General features: G+C 43.9%; 2 protein-coding genes across 3 annotated transcripts in view; one reads left to right on the forward strand and one right to left on the reverse strand.

The window, feature by feature from the left end:
* Nucleotides 1–1,216: 1,216 nt before the first annotated feature.
* The window catches only part of LOC130369495 (uncharacterized), a 31,117-nt gene continuing 12,888 nt past the window's right edge, over nt 1,217–19,445 (reverse strand). Inside the window, exons 1-2 of one of the 2 annotated variants that reach the window (XM_056574834.1) lie at nt 3,825–3,991; nt 1,217–3,593 (exon numbers count right to left, since the gene is read on the reverse strand). In XM_056574834.1, the coding sequence (XP_056430809.1) occupies nt 2,400–3,392 (993 nt within the window). In that variant the 5' untranslated portion in view covers nt 3,393–3,593; nt 3,825–3,991 and the 3' untranslated portion in view covers nt 1,217–2,399. Of the gene's footprint in view, nt 3,594–3,824; nt 3,992–19,445 lie in introns of those variants that run through there. The other variant, XM_056574833.1, reaches the window with a different exon arrangement.
* The window catches only part of LOC130369494 (trichohyalin-like), an 81,322-nt gene continuing 74,303 nt past the window's right edge, over nt 12,427–19,445 (forward strand). The window contains exon 1 of the mRNA XM_056574832.1: nt 12,427–12,554. The gene's annotated coding sequence lies outside the window, so the exon portion shown is untranslated. The remainder of the gene's footprint in view (nt 12,555–19,445) is intronic.

The raw sequence follows: 19,445 nt of genomic DNA on the forward strand, positions 1-19,445 counted from the left end.
TAGTAATCAAATGACACAGCCATTTAGCCCCAAGACAAGCGCAGATCCTTCCTAAACATGTCCATTACTGTCTGCTAGGTACATAGTAAAATCACCTAATGGTGGATAACCCCTTTAAGCTCAAGTTCTCAAAGGGCTTTCCCAGCACAACAAGAGCCCAGGAAAGTCCAGCCCATGTCCTCTTTATTACCACCCACTGGCTCGCTTGCACCTACCTACCCTATTTGACTGATCAATAGATAAGGAGGACATAGGTTGGACTTACCAGGGGTCTTGCCATGCTGAGGAATTCCCCCATGGCTTTTGAGCCTAATTTGCATAACAACAAAAAGGCTGATATCTTGACCCTGGAAAAGACTATAGAGATAAAAAAAAAAAAAAAAAAAAAAAGTATGCCCAGAATCCTAGCAGACTACCCCTATCTAGCCATGCGACTATTTATACAACTGTTTTCCTGCTGACAAGTACAATTTAATAAAGCGTACTATAAAAACTTGTTCGATTGTTTTTGTGTAGTTTTTTGTAACTGTACAAAAGTGTTTAATTTTACTTATCTTTTTTCCACCTATAATGGGTTTATATATAGGCATATACCAGTAAAATATGAGGCTAAATAAGGGTTAAATATATAAAAACATCCCCACAACAGTGTTCGGGTGCCCACAGGATACCTCTGCCAACGTCCTCACAGAACATAGGAAAGGAAGTGTCTTGTCCTTCTACTGTCATGTGTAAGTGCACATTGGTCCTGCTACCCTATCTCCTAGTTATGTTATAAGTTACCCTTGGATAATACATACCAATATAACAGTACAATATCAATGCAAGCAGTGTTGTTATTGCTTTTTTTTTTTTTGTAAACTGTTAATTGTAAACTTTCTCTTTTCATATTAAAAAGTTATGGGAATCTACAATTGTCCCTTTTTCTTTTGACATAATGCACTCGTGCATCTTCGGCGCTCCCGTACAAATAAATGGAGCACATGTCATCTACAGCATGTGCTCTGTAGATTGCGGGAGGTTCGCCCCCACACCCCACCTATGCAATTAGATACTAATCCTGGGGATAGGGGACAAGATCAATTTCAACAGGCAACCCCTTTAAGCTCTGAGGTAGTCATGGCTCTCCTGTGTATACATAGATATATATATTTTATTGTATATATGTCAATATATCATTGTACCACTTTTTAGTGAACACACTGGGGCAGAAATGTGTCAGAATTCTGAAACAATTTGCACCAAAAACAGACTTAGGGTGCATTCACACCACATTTTTGCAATACAGTTTCCGTTTACATTTTCAATTTGAAAAACATACAGAACTGTATTGAAAACCGTATGCATTGACTCTCCATTGAAAACCGTATGCCAAACGATGCATCCGGTTGTATCCGTTTTGCATCTTGTCCGGTTTTGCCCATTTTTTTGTCGTACCCAAAATAGTAGCCTACCACGGTTTTTGGTCCGGGTGAAAAAACATTGACACCGTATACGTCCTTTTTTTTTAACATGGGAGTCAATGGGAACCATAGAGAACCGTATGTGCGTACAGTTCCATCCGGTTTGCACCATACGGTTTTTGACTTTGCACAGTTTTTTTCTTGAAATTTCAATCAAACAAGTGAAACTTTATTCGTAATGAAGGTAAAACCGTATACGTTTATTTCTTACAAAACGGATGCAACCGGACATCATTTTTCAAACCATATACGGTTTTTACCATGTACAGGTTAAAATTTTTTGATACAGTTTAGTACGGTTTTGAGGAATCCATTTTTCATTAAAAACCTGATGCGGGAACTGTATTGCAAAAACGTTGTGTGAATGCACCCTTACATGATTTGTTCCACATTTATTATGATACTTTTTAGACATTTTTGAGCCTGGCTTTACAAGAAGGATTTTGGAAGGGGCTATTGCTAGTGTATGCCAAAAACTGCACCAAATTTGAGGTAAAACATTTTGGTGTAATAGTTGGTTCTATAGTTAGTCTAAACTTGAGGGCATTACAGTACAACATACAGCACAGGTTCCCTAAGCTATACACCGTACCACATGCTACACTAACACTCCGCTCCATCACTCAATATTGTGGAAACAAAGTCGAAAAACAACAACATATTACACTCTATGATCGGGGAGGGCGTGGGATCAATGGGGGGAGGGGGTAGGGCGGATCACAGGGTCGAACTACTGGGCAAATGCATTAGGGGGGTAGGGGAAGCAGAAGGTCAATAATCCTCTTCTTCATCGACGTCTGGACAGTCCAAGATGGAATAGTCTCTAAGCCGGCTGTGGACCAGTCTACGGCAGTCCTGGAGGGGCTTGTTCTCACTGTAGCAGATGAGGCGATTCCTGTCCAGCCATATAGCGTCCTTAAAACAGTTCATATGGCACTAGGCCTCCTGGATGGCCTCCCCGTCGTGAACCCAAGGAAAAAGTCCATAAAGCACCGAATGGTACAATAGGTTGTTTTTGGGTACCGAGTCTCTAAGTTCAAGTTCCAGAGCGTTCAATAGGCCCTGCACAAAGGGGCACTGCCAAAAGATGTGCATAGATGTTTCCTCCACATAGAGGCACCTGGGGCAGTACCTGGTTTTGCACAGGCCGTGGACATGCATAAATGACCTCAGAGATAGCCCCCCCTGAATGGCCATCCACAACAAATCATTGTGTCCATCGGTTAGCCTTGCAGAGGCTACATTGTCCCAAACAGTCTCTGCCGTGGCCTTAGGGAGCCCTGGAACAAGCTCCAGCAAGTCCTTGGCTCTGATGAGCTTGTAAAAAGTCTTAGGCTTCCACAAGTCGGGCTTGAGTCCCTCCAGTTGGTGTTCCCCTATGAACCGGACAACATCCCCATAGAACCAGGAAGTGTGCCAGTTGTAAGGGATGGAGCTGTCCCACTTGTCCCAGCCGATCCTCTTCCAGTGGGGCAGGAGAAACAGGCAGGACATGGACCTGCCCGCGGAGCCTTTCTTTTCAACCAAAGTCCTCTGTGTGCTGAAACATGCAAAAGAAGGCCGCAGCAGAGTGGGGATTTCGGGGACTCCCTTCCCACCCTTGATAGGATCCTTGTTTAACTCTGTCCATTTTGCCCCAGATGAAGCAAAATACTGTCTGGGTGATGGCCTTGCAAACGGTGGCAAGGGGGGGGGCCAGGCCTGTGCGGTGTACTGTAGCTCCACAAGACAAGTGTTTTGCCCTCGAGGGCTGTCTGGTACTACAAAGTGCGATCTTTGAGTTAATTTAAGCCAGTCAGTCTTGCCAGGACTTGAGGGCCGCGCCTTCCCTCCCGAACCAGACTCCGAGGATTTGGATGAAGTCTGGATTAACAGTAAAAGGGAAGGGGGCGGAAGAAGCCATGTGCCACTCCCCGAAGAGCATAGCATCCGACTTCCTGCAGTTGACTTTTGCCCCCGAAGCTCTGCTGAAGTCCTCGCAGGTCTGGACGAGTGCAGTCACCGAACACGATCAGCGCAGAAGACGGTCACGTCGTCCATGTAGAGCGAGCACTTGACCTCGTAGCGATATGGTCCCCGTGCGTTGATCCCTCTGATCTCTCCATTCTGCCGGATAGACTCAGCGAAGAGCTTTATAACACAAACAAAAAGAAGAGGTGAAAGAGGGAAGCCTTTTCTGACGCCGGAAAGGATAGAAAAGGGGTCAGTCTTCCAGCCGTTCACCAGCACTGTGCTGCAAATGTCAAGATACATCACGTTAACATATGAGCGAAACATCTTCCCCATACCCAGCTGGCGCAAAGCCCCACCCATGAAAGCATGAGAGACATGATCAAACGCCTTCTCCTGATCCAGACTGACCGTGTCTCTCACAAGGGCAAGGCTTTCCGCAATCCTGCAACCGGGAATGCCGCAGGTCTGGTCCGGGTGGACGATCTGCCCGATGACAGACTTCAGCCTTTTGGCTAGCACCTTGGCAAGGATCTTGTAGTCCACGTTCAAGAGAGAGATGGGAAGCCAGTTTTTCAAGTCACATCTCTCCCCCTTCCCCTTATACAAGATCGTGATCATCCCTTCCCTCAACAACGGAGGCATTCTGCCCCCACCACCATCTCCTCGTACACCTGCAACAGGTCCGGACAGATGAGGTCCCCCAGCGCTACATAGAGCTCAGCCGGGAGACCGTCACTGCCCGGGGTCCTGCCGGGCTTAAAGGATCTAGCGGAAGAGAGCAGCTCCCCATCATCAAGGGATTGTCCATAGCCGCATCTGCGGGATCAACAACGTTAGTGATCCCTGACAGGAACCTCTTGGCGGCTTCAGGGTCGGATGTCTTTGGGGCGTAGAGATTGCGGTAGTAGTCAGCGACGACCCCATCCCCTCCTCCTCGGATGTCTTTGGGGCGTGGAGCTTCCTGAAAAAAAAATGTGAGTAAGGGGAAAGGTATGATACACCACTTTTTAAAGCTCGAAAAAAATTTTTAAGGGCAGGAGGGGTGTAAGGAGTATTTAGGGAATATTATCCGAGTTAGTTTAGAAAATATCGTTTGATGACAGGTACTCTTTAAGACTGGTTCCAGCCTATAGACAATTTTTTGAAAAGTGTTGTTTGTAACAATTAATAAGCCATGTGAATACAATACAAGATCAACGAGAAAGTCTCTCTTTATGCCTGACCCAGGCCTTTCAAGCTCTACATTGTCAGTCATTCATTTAAATGGACAGCATGCACTGTTTGTGGTGGGTTTCAGAAGCATAATATGCCCATGTGCACATGCTCTTTAAAGGATTTTTTTCTTGACTTTATAACTGGGAAATATTTAAAAATGTTTTCACGGTTGTTATAGCAACAAAGTGGACAACAGAGTTTTATATTCCTTTCTTATCTTTAGCGATAAAACTTTTTATTGTTTTTGTATTTACACAGCCAGTTTGTTACCTCGCTACATTTGCTGCTTTGATAGAAATTAAAGACCAAATACACTATGTACAAAAGATAAGATTATGAATTGGAAAAGTACCTGCTTGATTAATCTGAAAAGCAATACAAATTTTACATTTAATATAATAAAGGTATACACCCTGCTGGCCAGGTGTGGGCTATACGGCCATCACTGCTGCAGCCATGTGTACAAAGCTGGTGGGAAGGACAGGAGCAGCAGCATAAAAGCAGCGGGGGGATTAAACTGATGGTGACTATAACTTATTTTTTCTTTTTTGTATCACAATTCTTACCAGTGGCTGAGTTCCCTGAAAAGATACATGCCAGTCTGGTTTTAGCCAGCTACCATTTTGAAAAGACCTAATATATCACCACCAGTATTTATGAACACTAGAGGAAAGTTATTAAAGGGGTAGTCCAGTGGTGAAAAACTTATCCCCTATCCTAAGGATAGGGGATAAGTTTGAGATCGCGGGGGGTCCGACCGCTGGGGCCCCCTGTGATCTCTCTGTACGGGGCCCCGGCTCTCGGCACAGATAGCAGGTGTCGACCCCCGCACGAGGCGGCGGCCAACACGCCCCCTCAATACATCTCAATGGCAGAGCCGGAGATTGCCGAAGGCAGCGCTTCGGCTCTGCCATAGAGTTGTATTGAGGGGGCGTGTCGGCTGCCGCCTCGTGCGGAGGTCGACACGCCCCCTTCCCGCGGGCTGTCGGGGCTCCGTACAGGAGATCGCAGGGGGCCCCAGCGGTCGGACCCCCCGCGATCTGCAACTTATCCCCTATCCTTAGGATAGGGGATAAGTTGCTCACCACTGAGTCACCACTGGACTACTCCTTTAATATTGGCATCTCAGACAAAATTCTTAGAAGTTTATTCTCCTTTTCCAAAGTTATAGACAGGAGAGGAGATAACCAGTGGATCAGTAAGGGTCTGACTGCTAGGATACCTGCCATTCCCGAGAATACAGGAATATTTAAGCCTAGAATAAATGTATTACTCTTTGTTACCTTCCTTGTCTCATTTTTCCTGTGTTCTCTGCAGAGTCCCAGTGGTCCGACTAGTTATCCCCCATACTGAGGTATATGTGTGTGTTACCATACTACGTGAAAAGTATTTCACCTACAAAAGATTAATAATAACTCATGTAAAATAATTGGCATCTAACGGGACCCAGACTGACCCCATTCTAAGTGAATGGGATGACGTTCCCTTGATGCCTGCTGTCACAACCTCGGTCCCCGCCCCGTTATTAGTTGTTGTAACAGAACTCCCTAGCAGAGCTCCACAACGTTGATGTGAACATAGCCTAAGAGCACTAACAGATTTCACTGCTCTATACTATCAAGGAGTTTTATCAGAGCCTTTTTCTGTACAATAGATCACAAATGTGCAATAGGACGTGACTGATGTCACAGCTGAACATGTACCCTGAGGTTTTACACTTTAGTGAACCTTAGTGATTATATGATAACAATTAGCCAGTAATAAAATTGTGACACGCACTCATCATAGGCTTTGTGAAAGTACAAAATGCAGAGATCCGACTGCCACGATAACATAGAAAAGCTAACACTATCTCATCACAATTATCCTGTCTATGTAAAACAGTGGCGGTTTCTGTGATATAATCTCCCAAACTTAATGTAGGCATCTGTATGCATGTCAAGCATAAGGCTTGTGATATTAGTTTAGCTGTAATCCTGTTATGATATTTGTAGACAGCTTAATTTTTATGTATTATCATTACAGATGGCCCAAAAAATCTATTGGGGGGGTGGGGTCATGGTTTCTTTTTGTAATCATTTATTAGGACGTCTTTTCTTTAAAGGCCCATTCAGAAATAGCAATAGTTATTCTGATTTTTTTTTTTCAAGCAGTTGATTAGAATTAAAGCTTAAAAGGATGAATAATGAAAGTATTGTTTATGGTTGATTTTAAAATAGTAATGGTTCGTGTTACTGATAAATGCAAGTTAGCTGCCAAAACAACTAGATATACTGTACAATACATATTATAATGGAAAAGTGTATCTGCAATTCTTCAATTTCCTGACTTGTAAATGGGACTGAAGACATTCTAATAAATCTAAGTGGTGACAGTGGTGAGATTGTTAATGCACATTGACTAGAAATGCTGGTTACAGGAATGGTAGGGGGACCTCCAAGAAGGAGAACCCAGAAGAAGACAAAAATGACCCAGTGTATTTGGGAATTGAATTGTATTATTATGTAAGAACTATATTACAATATTATGCCGGTTCTTTTAAGGGGTATTTCAGAGAATTGGGCATTAGTGCACAGATTGCAGGGGTCTGACCACTTGGCTATCTCCAGCAGTTCCATAGACAGTGATGCCATGCAAGCCTGACAGACCATTCCATATCAAAGAGTGACTTAGGTCCCATGTTTTCAAACTTGGGTCCGCTGAGATCTGAAACTAACAAATGGAGAAAAACTACTCTGTTAGAATACCAGCCTTAGGGTGGGTTCACACTACGTTTGTAGTGTACGAGTGGCGGATCCGGTTGGGAGGAGCGAAAACTGGGCACCGGCCCGAACCACATTAATTTCAATGAGCCAACCGGAGCCAAACGCTGACTCTGATTGGCTCATTTTTGCCCCTCATGCGGTTTTCTGACCGGACTTAAAACCCCGGTATATCACGGTGTTAGGTCCGGTTTTAGAACCATATACGGGCAAAAATGAGCCAACCAAAGTCAGCGTTTGACTCCAGTCGGCTCATTGAAATGACTGGGGTTCGGGCCGGATCCAGCTGGGATACGGGAGCGGCCGGTTTTCACTCTTCCCAACCAGATCCGGCACCCGTACGCTACAAACGTAGTGTGAACCCACCCTTAGCTGATAATATGTATTTTTGTGTTTTACAAGCACATCCAGCACTTCTGAGCTGCAAAAAGATAGTAGCCAAAATCCAATGTAAGATAAATGGTTTCACATCAATGATTGTTGTGATATACTGTTTGGTGTGCATCAGTCTTAGACCATAGAAAACACACCCATGTGTGAGCAGTTAAAAACATGGTGTGAAACATTATACTGTATCACCACAGCTCCTAGGTGAAGAGGTTGCCTTTTATTGGCCCAATCTCTTTGTTCTTCTCTGCATACATCTGTAAAGAAAGGAGGTAAGGCACAGGAAACGTTGTTTTATTCAGAAAACAACATTTTAATTTGAATGCCATTGTTGTGGATTTATGGCAATTGCCCTTTTCTATTGTAATTGTCAGAATTTAGGCCTGTATATCATCCTTTTCTCATAAGAAGTCACATTTCATTGTCACATTTTTTGTTGAGAATATTGTAAGGAAAACTCTAAGCCATACTCTTTTGGCTCTTGCTAAACTGGGGTACAGAGTTTAATGGATCCCCGGTCTTTACCATTAAAAAGTACCTGTCACCAAATAAAACTTTTAATATAGTGTTCCTTGTGTAATTTGCAGACACTTTCCCATTCACTTGCTTTTAAAATTATCAACATAAACATGTTTAAATTGTAATAGAAAAAACGGCCACTAGGTGGCTCTGTTCTGTTCCCTGTTGCAATGAATACAGTGAGTTTGGTCTCCTCCCGGCCTGGCAGGAGTCCAAACTCAGGATGCACTGCGCTTGATTGTCAGCTGCACAGAAAGTAAAAGCTCCACAGATTCTCACAGAAAGCTGCACAGACTGACAGCTGATGGAGAGACTCACTGAAATCTGCACAGACTGAAACATGCACAGTGCCTGAGGCCTTCTATTCATCATTCATTACTGCAACCATGTGAGGGCAGAAGTGGTCCCCCAGCAGGCTTCAATGATGTCATGCCTGCTGGGAAACGCCCACTCTCTCCTGCTGGGAAATTGCACTATGCGAGCAAGAAGAAAGGTATGATACACAGGTTTCTAAAGCTCTGAAATTGTTTTTAAAGGCAGGAGGGGTGTTAGGAGTAGTTAGGGAACATATCCTGAGGTAGCTTAGAACAGTTTATTTGGTGACAGGTACTTTTTAACTACCACAAAGTAGTTTGGACCTTACTGTAAAGATGTCCCTAGGTTGTTGTTTTCAGAATAGTCGCAGATTGGTGGCAGCAGTGCTAATGTGCTAACAGTGTTGCATGCAGTTAATACTATCAGTTAATATATGTCACAATATCTCCATCGCACCACACATCTGTGACACCATCATATCAGCAACTCCCTTTTTAAATAAATGCAGCCTGTCGGTCAGCTGTCCACTGGGGTTGTGAATCCAGAAACCATCAGATACCAGCTGTAATAGGCAGGAGGAAGCTGCTGTTGGCCATATACAGTTTAGCAGGGAAAATGTAGTACCACATGCCAGCCATTTAAATAATTGATCGGCCCTGTAATACATAGATCAGCTGGGCCCCTCTCCCTGTATAAGGTCCCATCCACCTACCAACACAATGTATTCTTATACGTGGCCGGTCAATAGGGTTGCTGTTAAAAATAAAAATAAGATATACAGTATTTATTTCGTTGTGGAATATAAAAAAAAAACATAGGGGGAGATTTCTTCAAACCTTTGCAGAGGAAAATTGGAGCAGCTGCCCATAGCAACCAATCTGATCGCCTTTTTTATTTATTTTATTATTGATAAATCTCCCCTATAGTTCTTGAAAATCTGTTTTTACCCATGTAATTGATAAACCCTGGTGCTCCTTGGCCTGACACATTTTATTGTGGCACCTTAGGGAAGGCGGAAGATGGGTGTTGCCAGGGCTGGCTGGTCATTGTAGTCCCACCCTCTGTAGCATACCTTATTCACAGTAGCTATAGTGGTGTTTAGGTCCTTAGTACCCCCATGGGGATACCACAAACTGTAAAGAAGGGGGGTGGCTGCACGGCAGGTGTTAGTTTCTTGTCCTTTGCCACACTACTTGGTTCACAATGTTTTGGCTGGTGGTAAATGGGATGCTCTTGGTGGTTCACGTGCAGTTGAAAACCCAAAACAATGGGACTTGAGGCGTTGCTTCACAACGGGTAACTTTACTAAAACTGTTGATGACCCAGAACAAGTATGCTTGCGCTGGGGTTGTTAACAGTAGTGTTGAGCGGCATAGGCCATATTCGAATTCGCGAATATTCGCGAATATATGGACGAATATTCATCATATTCGCGAATATTCGCATATTCATAATATTCTCGTTTTAGTTTCGCATATGCGAATATTCGTGTGTGCGAAAATTAATATATGCGAAAATTTGCATACACAAAAATTAGTATAAGCGAATATTCGCATATGCGAAAATTAGCATATGTACATTTTCGCATATGCGAACATTCGCACACCAGTCTCACACAGTAGTATTAGAGCCTTCTTACACCACATAAGCTGGAAGCAGAGAGGGATGATCACTGTGATGTGTACTGTGGAAAAAAAAAAAAAAAAAAAACGAATATTCGTAATTACAAATATATAGCGCTATATTCGCGAATATTCGCGAATTCGCGAATATGCGATATTCGCGAGTAAAATTCGAATTGCGAATATTCGCGAACAACACTAGTTAACAGTGTATGAAGTGTGCTTGGGACTCCATACCCGCCAGATATTTTTACTTTTAGATGGCACTACCATTTTTATCTCTGGGTGACTGTAATCAAGGTGTAGAGATATCTCAAAGATGATAAAGAGAAACATGAGGATTCAGAGCTAAATTTGTCATAGCAAAGGATTTGAATACTTATGTGCATGCAAAAGTTTAGTTTTTCCTTTTTCACATTGTTATTATGGGGTATTCAGTGCTGAATGAAGGGGTCCTCAAGATTAGAAAATAATTATTGGTATTTTCCTACAACAGTGGAATTACAATTCTTCTCCATTTATTTTAAGGGATCTGAGCTTAGGACATAAGTGACACCCCCTAATAACCTCTTTAATTGGGTAAACTTTAAAGGGGTATTCCAGGCAAAAAAAATGTATCCCCTACGGATAAGATGTCTGATCGATGGGGGCCCGCCGCTGGGACCCCGCACGATGTCCCTGCAGCACCCGCATTCTATGCGGGAGCTGCGTCTCCAGTTTCGGAAACCTCCAGGTTTCCGGGACTGGGGATGTGACGTCACGCCACGCCCCCAACATTCATGTCTATGGGAGGGGGCGTGGCGGCCGTCCCAGCGGCGGGCCCTCCGCGATCAGACATCTTATCCCCTATCCTTTGGATAGGGGATAAAATTTTTTGCCCGGAATACCCCTTTAATTTTTCTTGCTTTTACTACAAGGCCTCAACATAACAAAATGTGAAAAAAGAGAAAGGGTCTGAAGACTTTCGCAATATACTGTATATACACTGCATGAGAACCATGATGGTCTTTAAATAACAGTCTTTACATGTGACTAATGTGTCATAGATTAGATTCCAGGTATGTCAATAAACAGAGATGATTCATTTTTACAGCTCATTTGGTTACAGGACATTTGAATGATAAGGCAGCAAAAAAGTGGAAGGGAGATACGGGGTGCAGTCCTAGGGGTTAAATTCAGATGTCCTTAGTCATTGCGGTAAACATTAGATTGTCTGTTTTCCTTGAAAAGCCACAGGCAAGGACAACAATAGAACATGTGAATGCATACTCACTCCACAGGTTTTTACTGTGCGACAAGTGGTCACAAGCAGATCGCATTCACTAAACATTGCCATTATTGTTATTTCTTACTCTAAATTGTATATTTTCAGTAGGAAGAAATAAGATATATTTTGGTTCCTATGCAATAAACAAAAATCACGTGCTCAGTAAACATTATGCTTATAATACAAAGAAACAGCTTGGTTGGCTTCCATTTAACCAGTTTTTGGAGTGATGGAAGTATGAAAGAAACCTACCGTATATACTCGAGTATAAGCCGACCTGAATATAAGCCGAGGCCCCTAATTTCACCCCAACAACCCAGGAAAAGTTATTGACTCGACTATAAGCCTAGGGTGGGAAATACATCATCCCCCCCGTGTCATCATCCAGACCCCCGTCATTAACACCCCCGTCATCATCCCCCTGTCATCATCCAGACCCCCATCATCATTACCCTGTCATCATCCAGACCCCCGTCATCACCACCCTGTCATCATCCAGACCCCCGTCATCATCACCCTGTCATCATCCCCCTCGTCATCATCCCCCTCGTCATCATCCCCCTGTCATCATCCCCCTCGTCATCATCCCCCCCCCCCCCTTCATCATCACCGCCTGTCAATCCCTTCAATAAGTGGTCTTCAACCTGCGGACCTCCAGATGTTGCGAAACTACAACTCCCAGCATGCCCGGACAGCCATGCTGGGAAGGAAGGGTGAGCTGGTCCGGGCCATCTATGCTGCAGGGTCTGTCCGGTGGGGAGGGTTAGTCATTCCAGGCTGTCCATCTTCACCGGGAGGCCCTCTTCTCCGCTCCGGCCCGGCCCCGGACTAGTGACGTTGCCTTGACGACGATGCACAGGGATGTTCATGTGCAGGGGCTTCCCTGTGCGGCAGCATCAAGGCAACGTCACTAGTCCGGGGCTGGCCCGGAGAGGAGAAGAGGGCCTCCCGGTGAAGATGGATAGCTCAGAATGACTAACCCTCCCCACCGGACGGTCCCTGCAGCATAGATGGCCCGGACCAGCTCACCCTTCCTTTCCACCAAGGGGAGGTGAGTAGAAAACTAAAGGGGGGGTCTGGATGATGACGAATGCCGATAGCTGTCCAGGCATGCTGGGAGTTGTAGTTTTGCAACATCTGGAGGTCCGCAGGTTGAAGACCACTGAGAAGGGATTCACAGGTGGAGAGTTCACTCGAGTGTAAGCCGAGGGGGACATTTTCAGCACGAAAAATCGTGCTGAAAAACTCGGCTTATACTTGAGTATATACGGTATATGGTTAACACTGTTTTTATCCTACCACCTTTTCCCACATGTGTTATGTGCCACCCTAAAAAGCAAATCACGCTCCAGGGTATACCACAGTATACCAAGTAAACATGTCCAATGCTATGTGAGAACACACGCCCATATTAATTTCTGTTATTACCTTTGTTTGAATATTTTTCGTTTGTTGCCAACTGGAGATGTATGTGCAATGTTTGTTCACCTGGGCCACATTTGCCGCTTACAAAATAGCAGAATCAAAAATACTTCATCATAGCTATTCATTTCTACTGACATATTTTGGCTTTGTGCCCCAGTAGAATAAGTAGGAAATTCACAAGAACAATTGAGAACAGAAATTCACATGGGCTTGAAGGCTGGGGCAGTCAACTGGGATTTGTGGTCACATGCCATTGATATTTTCAACATCTTCCTGTCCCTGTGCTACAACTCACGTGTCATCAATACCAACTAAGGTTAAACCTCCGCATAAAAAGGCAGATCGTGTTCATTGAGTCATTTGAAGACCAACCTCATAGCCATTCATTTTGTGGTCACACACAAAATGACAAAGTAACACAACTTCCAACTGCTATGCTATGTATGAAATAAGGAAATACTCGGATTACACGTGTAAGGGTGTGTTTACACGTGGCAGATAAACTGCAGATATTGTTGTGGAACAACAAAAACAAATCTGTAGCCCGTCCGCACATTCGCAAAAATACCATAAATAGAGTGTTTTTTTTAAAGTATAAAAATATAAACATATCAAATAAGTAACAGATAACACATTATTTAACTATTAGATTCCCCACCGCTCTAGCAGTGATGCCAGTAATCACTGGCTAGAGATTGGCTGCAGCGGTCACGTGCTGGTACGGTATGTCATTGCTGTTGACACTTCAACAAAGACCATTAGGAAACCGCTAAAACATTGATGCTGGATCGGTGGAGGATTTTGACAGGTTAGAAGGGGTGTAGTATGCATGTGACATGGTCACATGATTGTTAGTCACATGATAAGGGTTTTCACATGTTATAGGGGTTATCCAGGAAAAAACTTTTTTTTATATATCAACTGGCTCCAGAAAGTTAAACAGATTTGTAAATGACTTCTATTAAAAAATCTTCATTCTTTCAGTACTTATGAGCTTCTGAAGTTAAGGTTGTTCTTTTCTGTCTAAGTCCTCTCTGATGACACCTGTCTCGGGAAACGCCCAGTTTAGAAGCAAATCCCCATAGCAAACCTCTTCTAAACTGGGCGTTTCCCGAGACAGGTGTCATCAGAGAGCACTTAGACAGAAAAGAACAACCTTAACTTCAGAAGCTCATAAGTACTGAAAGGATTAAGATTTTTTAATAGAGGTAATTTACAAATCTGTTTAACTTTCTGGAGCCAGTTGATATATATATAAACGTTTTTTCCTGGAATACCCCTTTAAGTTCTATGTTTTGTTACCCAGAGAGCACCAGGTGACCCGCAGTTGGTCTATGGGCTCCTTGCTCAGCTCCCCTTTATGAGAGGGGGAGGTACTACTATCTAGTGTTGCTCGCGAATATTCGCAATTCGAATATCATTCGCGAATATCGCATATTCGCGAATTCGCGAATTTCGCGAATATAGCGCTATATATTCGTAATTACGAATATTCGTTTTTTTTTTTTTTTTTTTTTTTTTATTTGTTTCTTCACAGTACACATCACAGTGATCACCCCTCTCTGCTTCCAGCTTGTGTGGTGTAAAGAAGGCTGTAATACTACTGTGTGAGACTGCCGTGCGAATATTCGCATATGCGAAAATTAGCACATGCTACTTTTCGCATATTCGAATTTTCGCGTATGCTAATTTTGTATATGCAAATTTTCACATACGTTAATTTTCGCATGCGCGAATTTTCGCATATGCGAAAATAAAACGAGGAGATAACGAATATGCGAATATTCGCGAATATATGACGAATATTCGTCCATATATTCGCGAATTCGAATATGGCCTATGCCGCTCAACACTACTACTATCTCTCTCTTGTGTTTCACTTTCTGCTGAGGTCAAGTCCAGTCCAGACGTCTCAGGGCCAGTGTCCAGTACATCTGGAGGCCTCAAGCCAAGTCAAGTCATCTTTGTCTGCTGTCACTATCTTCAGTCAACTGGCTGTGCTAGAGTCTGTCAAGTCACTGCTAGTCCCAGCAAGCTGCGAGGTCCCTCGTGTTACTGGTCACCTCTCTGGGAACCTTACTACCCTGTAAAGACTGTTAGACCTGTTCAACTTCAGTAAAGCTACCGTTAACCTTAACCTGGCCTTGGACTATTATTTACCCCTGCCTAACCTAGGAGTAATGGGATTTCCTTTGGGTGGTTACAAACCACGCCCTGGCATCACAAACACTAAGGGGTTAACACCAACTACCCCTGAGCAACACCATCTGCCCCTCACCTCACATCGCACCCCCCGTGACTCACCACATGATATACTGTATTCCATCACTAAAAAGCTCACATATACTAGTTTACTCATTTACAGAGCCTATTACAAGCTTTAAGCATCGGGCGGGGAGGGCTGGATGAATGATCGTTACATCCTTTCTGCGACCCCCTGCTGCCATCACTTGTTTGCCTCATACCCCTATGGGAGATGTGCAGCCGAAAAGCAATGATAACTTTATGGGTCAAAACAACCCAATCAGTTGACAACCAGAGTTTGCTTGTTCTTCAGCAGATCCTTGGCCCTTTTACACAAGATGAGATTGACCAGTTTGGCAGATAATCACCCGATGTATTAGGGCCCTAACACTGGCTACCTGACCAAATGGAGGAAACATTGTACACTGCATTTCTTTAAACTGGTGCAAACTTAAAAACAATACACAGTAAGCCAGTTTATGCTGTATGATAGTAAATACTTTTCCTTACTAAGATTCGACAAATAATATATCAACTAATAATATGAATTGTTTATATTCCAAAAAATTTGTAGTCATTCATTATCTTTTGAGTAAAGAGGGAAACGTGCAAACTATGCTTCTCTAAAGCCAACCAGACAGTCTGGGGTTCTGTTTGTTATCTCCACTTTCAAGCCTAAGGTCACAGGTCGGGATTATATATTATGACAACTCCTTTACACAAAGAAGTGATAAACATTGAGAAATAAACCAGCCCTCAGGAGGAACACATATCAACATCAACATTAGCCTGATAGTCTTCAGCTCATGAATTTCGAGAAGGACCAAAGCCAATCCTTCTTGAAATGTTAAAGGAGTACCCCGCCCCTAGACATCTTATCTTTGGATAGGGGATAAGCTGTCTGATCAAGGGGGTCCCACCACTGGGAACCCCCGCGATCTTGGCTGTGGCACCCCAGACATCCGATGCACAGAACGAACTTTGCTCTGTGCCGGATGACTGGTGATGCTGAGCGGAGGCTCGTGACGACACGGTCATGACCGCTCGTGACATCATGACCACGCCCCTTCAATGCAAGTCTATGGGAGGGGGCGTGACGAATGTCACGCCCCCTCCCATAGACTTGCATTGAGGGGGCAAGGTCGTGATGTCACAAACGGGGCTCAGCCGTGACGTCACGAGCCTCCGGCGCTGCACCCGACGCTCTAAACCAGTGTTTCCCAACAAGGTTGCCTCCAGATGTTGCAATACTCCCACTCCGAGCATGCCTGGACAGTTTTGGCAGCCTTTTGCTGTCCAGACATGCAACACCTGGAGGCATCCTGGTTGGGAAACACTAATCTAAACGAACGTCGGGTGCAGCAGGGAGATCAGACATCTTATCCCCTATCCTTTGGATAGGGGATAAGATGTCTAGGGGCGGAGTACCCCTTTAAGTATTTGCATAACTCATCTCTACACAGTCTTCTCTGTATGTCTCTGTGGCTAAATATGCATCACAAGCCATTGATATACAGTATAGATACCGGCTTTATGTAAATTCATGATTTCATTTGCATTAAGCTCTTTCAACCTCATGAGTGCATAAGATGGAAACCATTACTTCGGAATATTCTGCCACTAAAATGAGTGGGCAGGGCTCATTAAAGAAAATACTGGCAAATGTACTTATTTCCTGTCATATAGCTCCAACATAGTCTGCAAAGCTGTTCATAGAAGTGAATACAGAATGTGTCCCCTGTCATCCCTGAATATGTAGGGTTCAGTGGTCAAGACCCTACAAGGCAGTACCAACCAGTTTGTGACATTTGTATATACAAATAGTTACTGATACACTATTTGTATATATCTGACTCATTTTATGACTGTATCTCGAGGTATATCACTCTTCTATTGTCATACTTGATCCACTGACCATGGACTACAGCTGGCAAAGCTTAACCAAAATAAATAAACACGATTGTTTTTGAAGCCATGGTATTTCTAGTAAGAATGTTATAGGTGTCTACTAGGTTTGTTATTTATAAACTTCCAGGACATGTCCTATTCAAGCTGGGATATAGTGGTTAGAGTTTAATGGCCATATCATTGCGCCACTGGTGCTAGATGGAATTTGGAAGCTTCCAGTAAATATGTGGGTAAAATGTCTTCCCAGCAGTGTACTCCATCTGAAACCTAGTGTAAACTACCGTATTTTTCGCCGTAAAACTGGGGGGAAAAAGTCAGTGCGTCTTATACGGCCAATACACCCCTATCACGGCGGTCCCTGCGGCCATCAACGGCCGGGGCCCGGGGCTAATACAGGACATCACCGATCGCGGTGATGCCCTGTATTAACCCTTCAGATGCGGCGATCAAAGCTGACCGCCGCGTCTGAAGGGAAAGTGACACTAACCCGGCTCTTCAGTCGGGCTGTTCGGGACCGCCGTGATTTCACCGCGGCGGTCCCGAACAGCCCGACTGAATAGCCGGGTTAGTGCTTACAGGACACCGGGAGGGACCTTACCTGCCTCCTCGGTGTCTTCTCCGTTCAGGGATCCCCTGTATGGCCGGCGCTCTCCTTCCTCGTCATCACGTCGTCGCATACGTGCGGAACGACGTGATGACGGCGACGAGAGAGCGAGGATACACGGCCGGCAGCAGAGACGTTCAGCAGCAGGCCGGCAGCAGAGCGATGGGGACACGGCGACAGCGATGGAGCGACATCCAGGGCAGCGGTGACGGGTCCGGAGCGGCGGGGACACGTGAGTATTACCTCCTATGCAGTGGTCTTCAAGCTGCGGACCTCCGGATGTTGCAAAACTACAACTCCCAGCATGCCCGGACAGCCAACGGCTGTCCGGGCATGCTGGGAGTTGTAGTTTTGCAACATCTGGAGGTCCACAGGTTGAAGACCACTATTGGGTTCAAAATCTTTAATTTTTTAAATTTTGCACCTAAAAATAGGGTGCGTCTTAGACGCTGGTGCGTCCTATAGGGCGAAAAATACGGTAATTTATTTTTTTTTTTTACCGGTACCGATTTCTAGTAATGTTATCACCTTATGCCACTTGTATCTAGTGCTGCTAACAGCGATGGAGCCAGATTCAGAAAGTTCAATGTGGCTTATAGCCATTAGTTGGAAAACAATGCAGTAAAACTATCATGTATTCAATTGCATTATTCAAGAAAATGGAATAGTAAACTAGTGCCTATAAGTAGGTAAGAGTATAATACATATTTGTAGCAAAAGATGGCCATCCACTTAAAGGGATATTCCAATCATTAATCATCAGATCCACTATTCATAGGAATCTTCTAATGGACTGGAGTGGTAGTCATGTGTGCACTTTACTCCTATAGACAGTGCTCACACGTGACAACCGCTCCATTCTGATGGAAGACTTAAGACTACATTCTTGAGATCATGGGGAGCCCGGCATTAAGACCTCCCTCAAGTATACACTTATCTCTTATATTATAAGTGTTAATGGCTGGAATACCTTTTAATGTTGGCCAACAACTATTCCTTCAGAATTCCCCATAAACAAGCGTGCTCGGCAAAGAGGCAGCTGCCTGCCTTTATCTGGCTTATGTTCTATCGGACCAAAGAATCTGACATATTAAGGGTTAGGAGATTTAACAATGGAAAGAAAAAGTTTATCAGCTCACCCGGTTGTCTCCAAGGTATATGGAACGTGGCACTATACACCTAAACCAGCGGGAGCTTCGGATAATCTCTGAGGCCAAGTCCTCAGGTGAGGCAATCAGGAAGGAGAAAAGGAATTTCCGGCTCCCAAGGCTGGGTAAAAAATCCAAGTTTATTTCTTCATTTTAAAATCCAGTGCATGAGCAAAAATAAAAGCATAGAAAGGTAACACAATACAAAATGCACCGACGCGTTTCGACTTAACGCTAAGTCTTAATCATGGCCATGATTAAGACTTAGCGTTAAGTCGAAACGCGTCGGTGCATTTTGTGTTGTGTTACCTTTCTATGCTTTTATTTTTGCTCATGCACTGGATTTTAAAATGAAGAAATAAACTTGGATTTTTTACCCAGCCTTGGGAGCCGGAAATTCCTTTTCTCCTTCCTGATTAGGAGATTTAACTAGCATTTATGAAATGGGCATGACCATCTTCTGGGTATGCCTGGGATGGATTCCCAATGTATTACACTGGAAAAAGACCAAATGATGTCAACAATTGACAAATCTTTTTTTTATCAGACCTGAGTCACTCAGAATATTAGTAGTGTTGAGCGGCATAGGCCATATTCGAATTCGCGAATATTC

Source organism: Hyla sarda, chromosome 4 (assembly GCF_029499605.1).
Source record: "Hyla sarda isolate aHylSar1 chromosome 4, aHylSar1.hap1, whole genome shotgun sequence".
NCBI lineage: Eukaryota > Metazoa > Chordata > Amphibia > Anura > Hylidae > Hyla > Hyla sarda.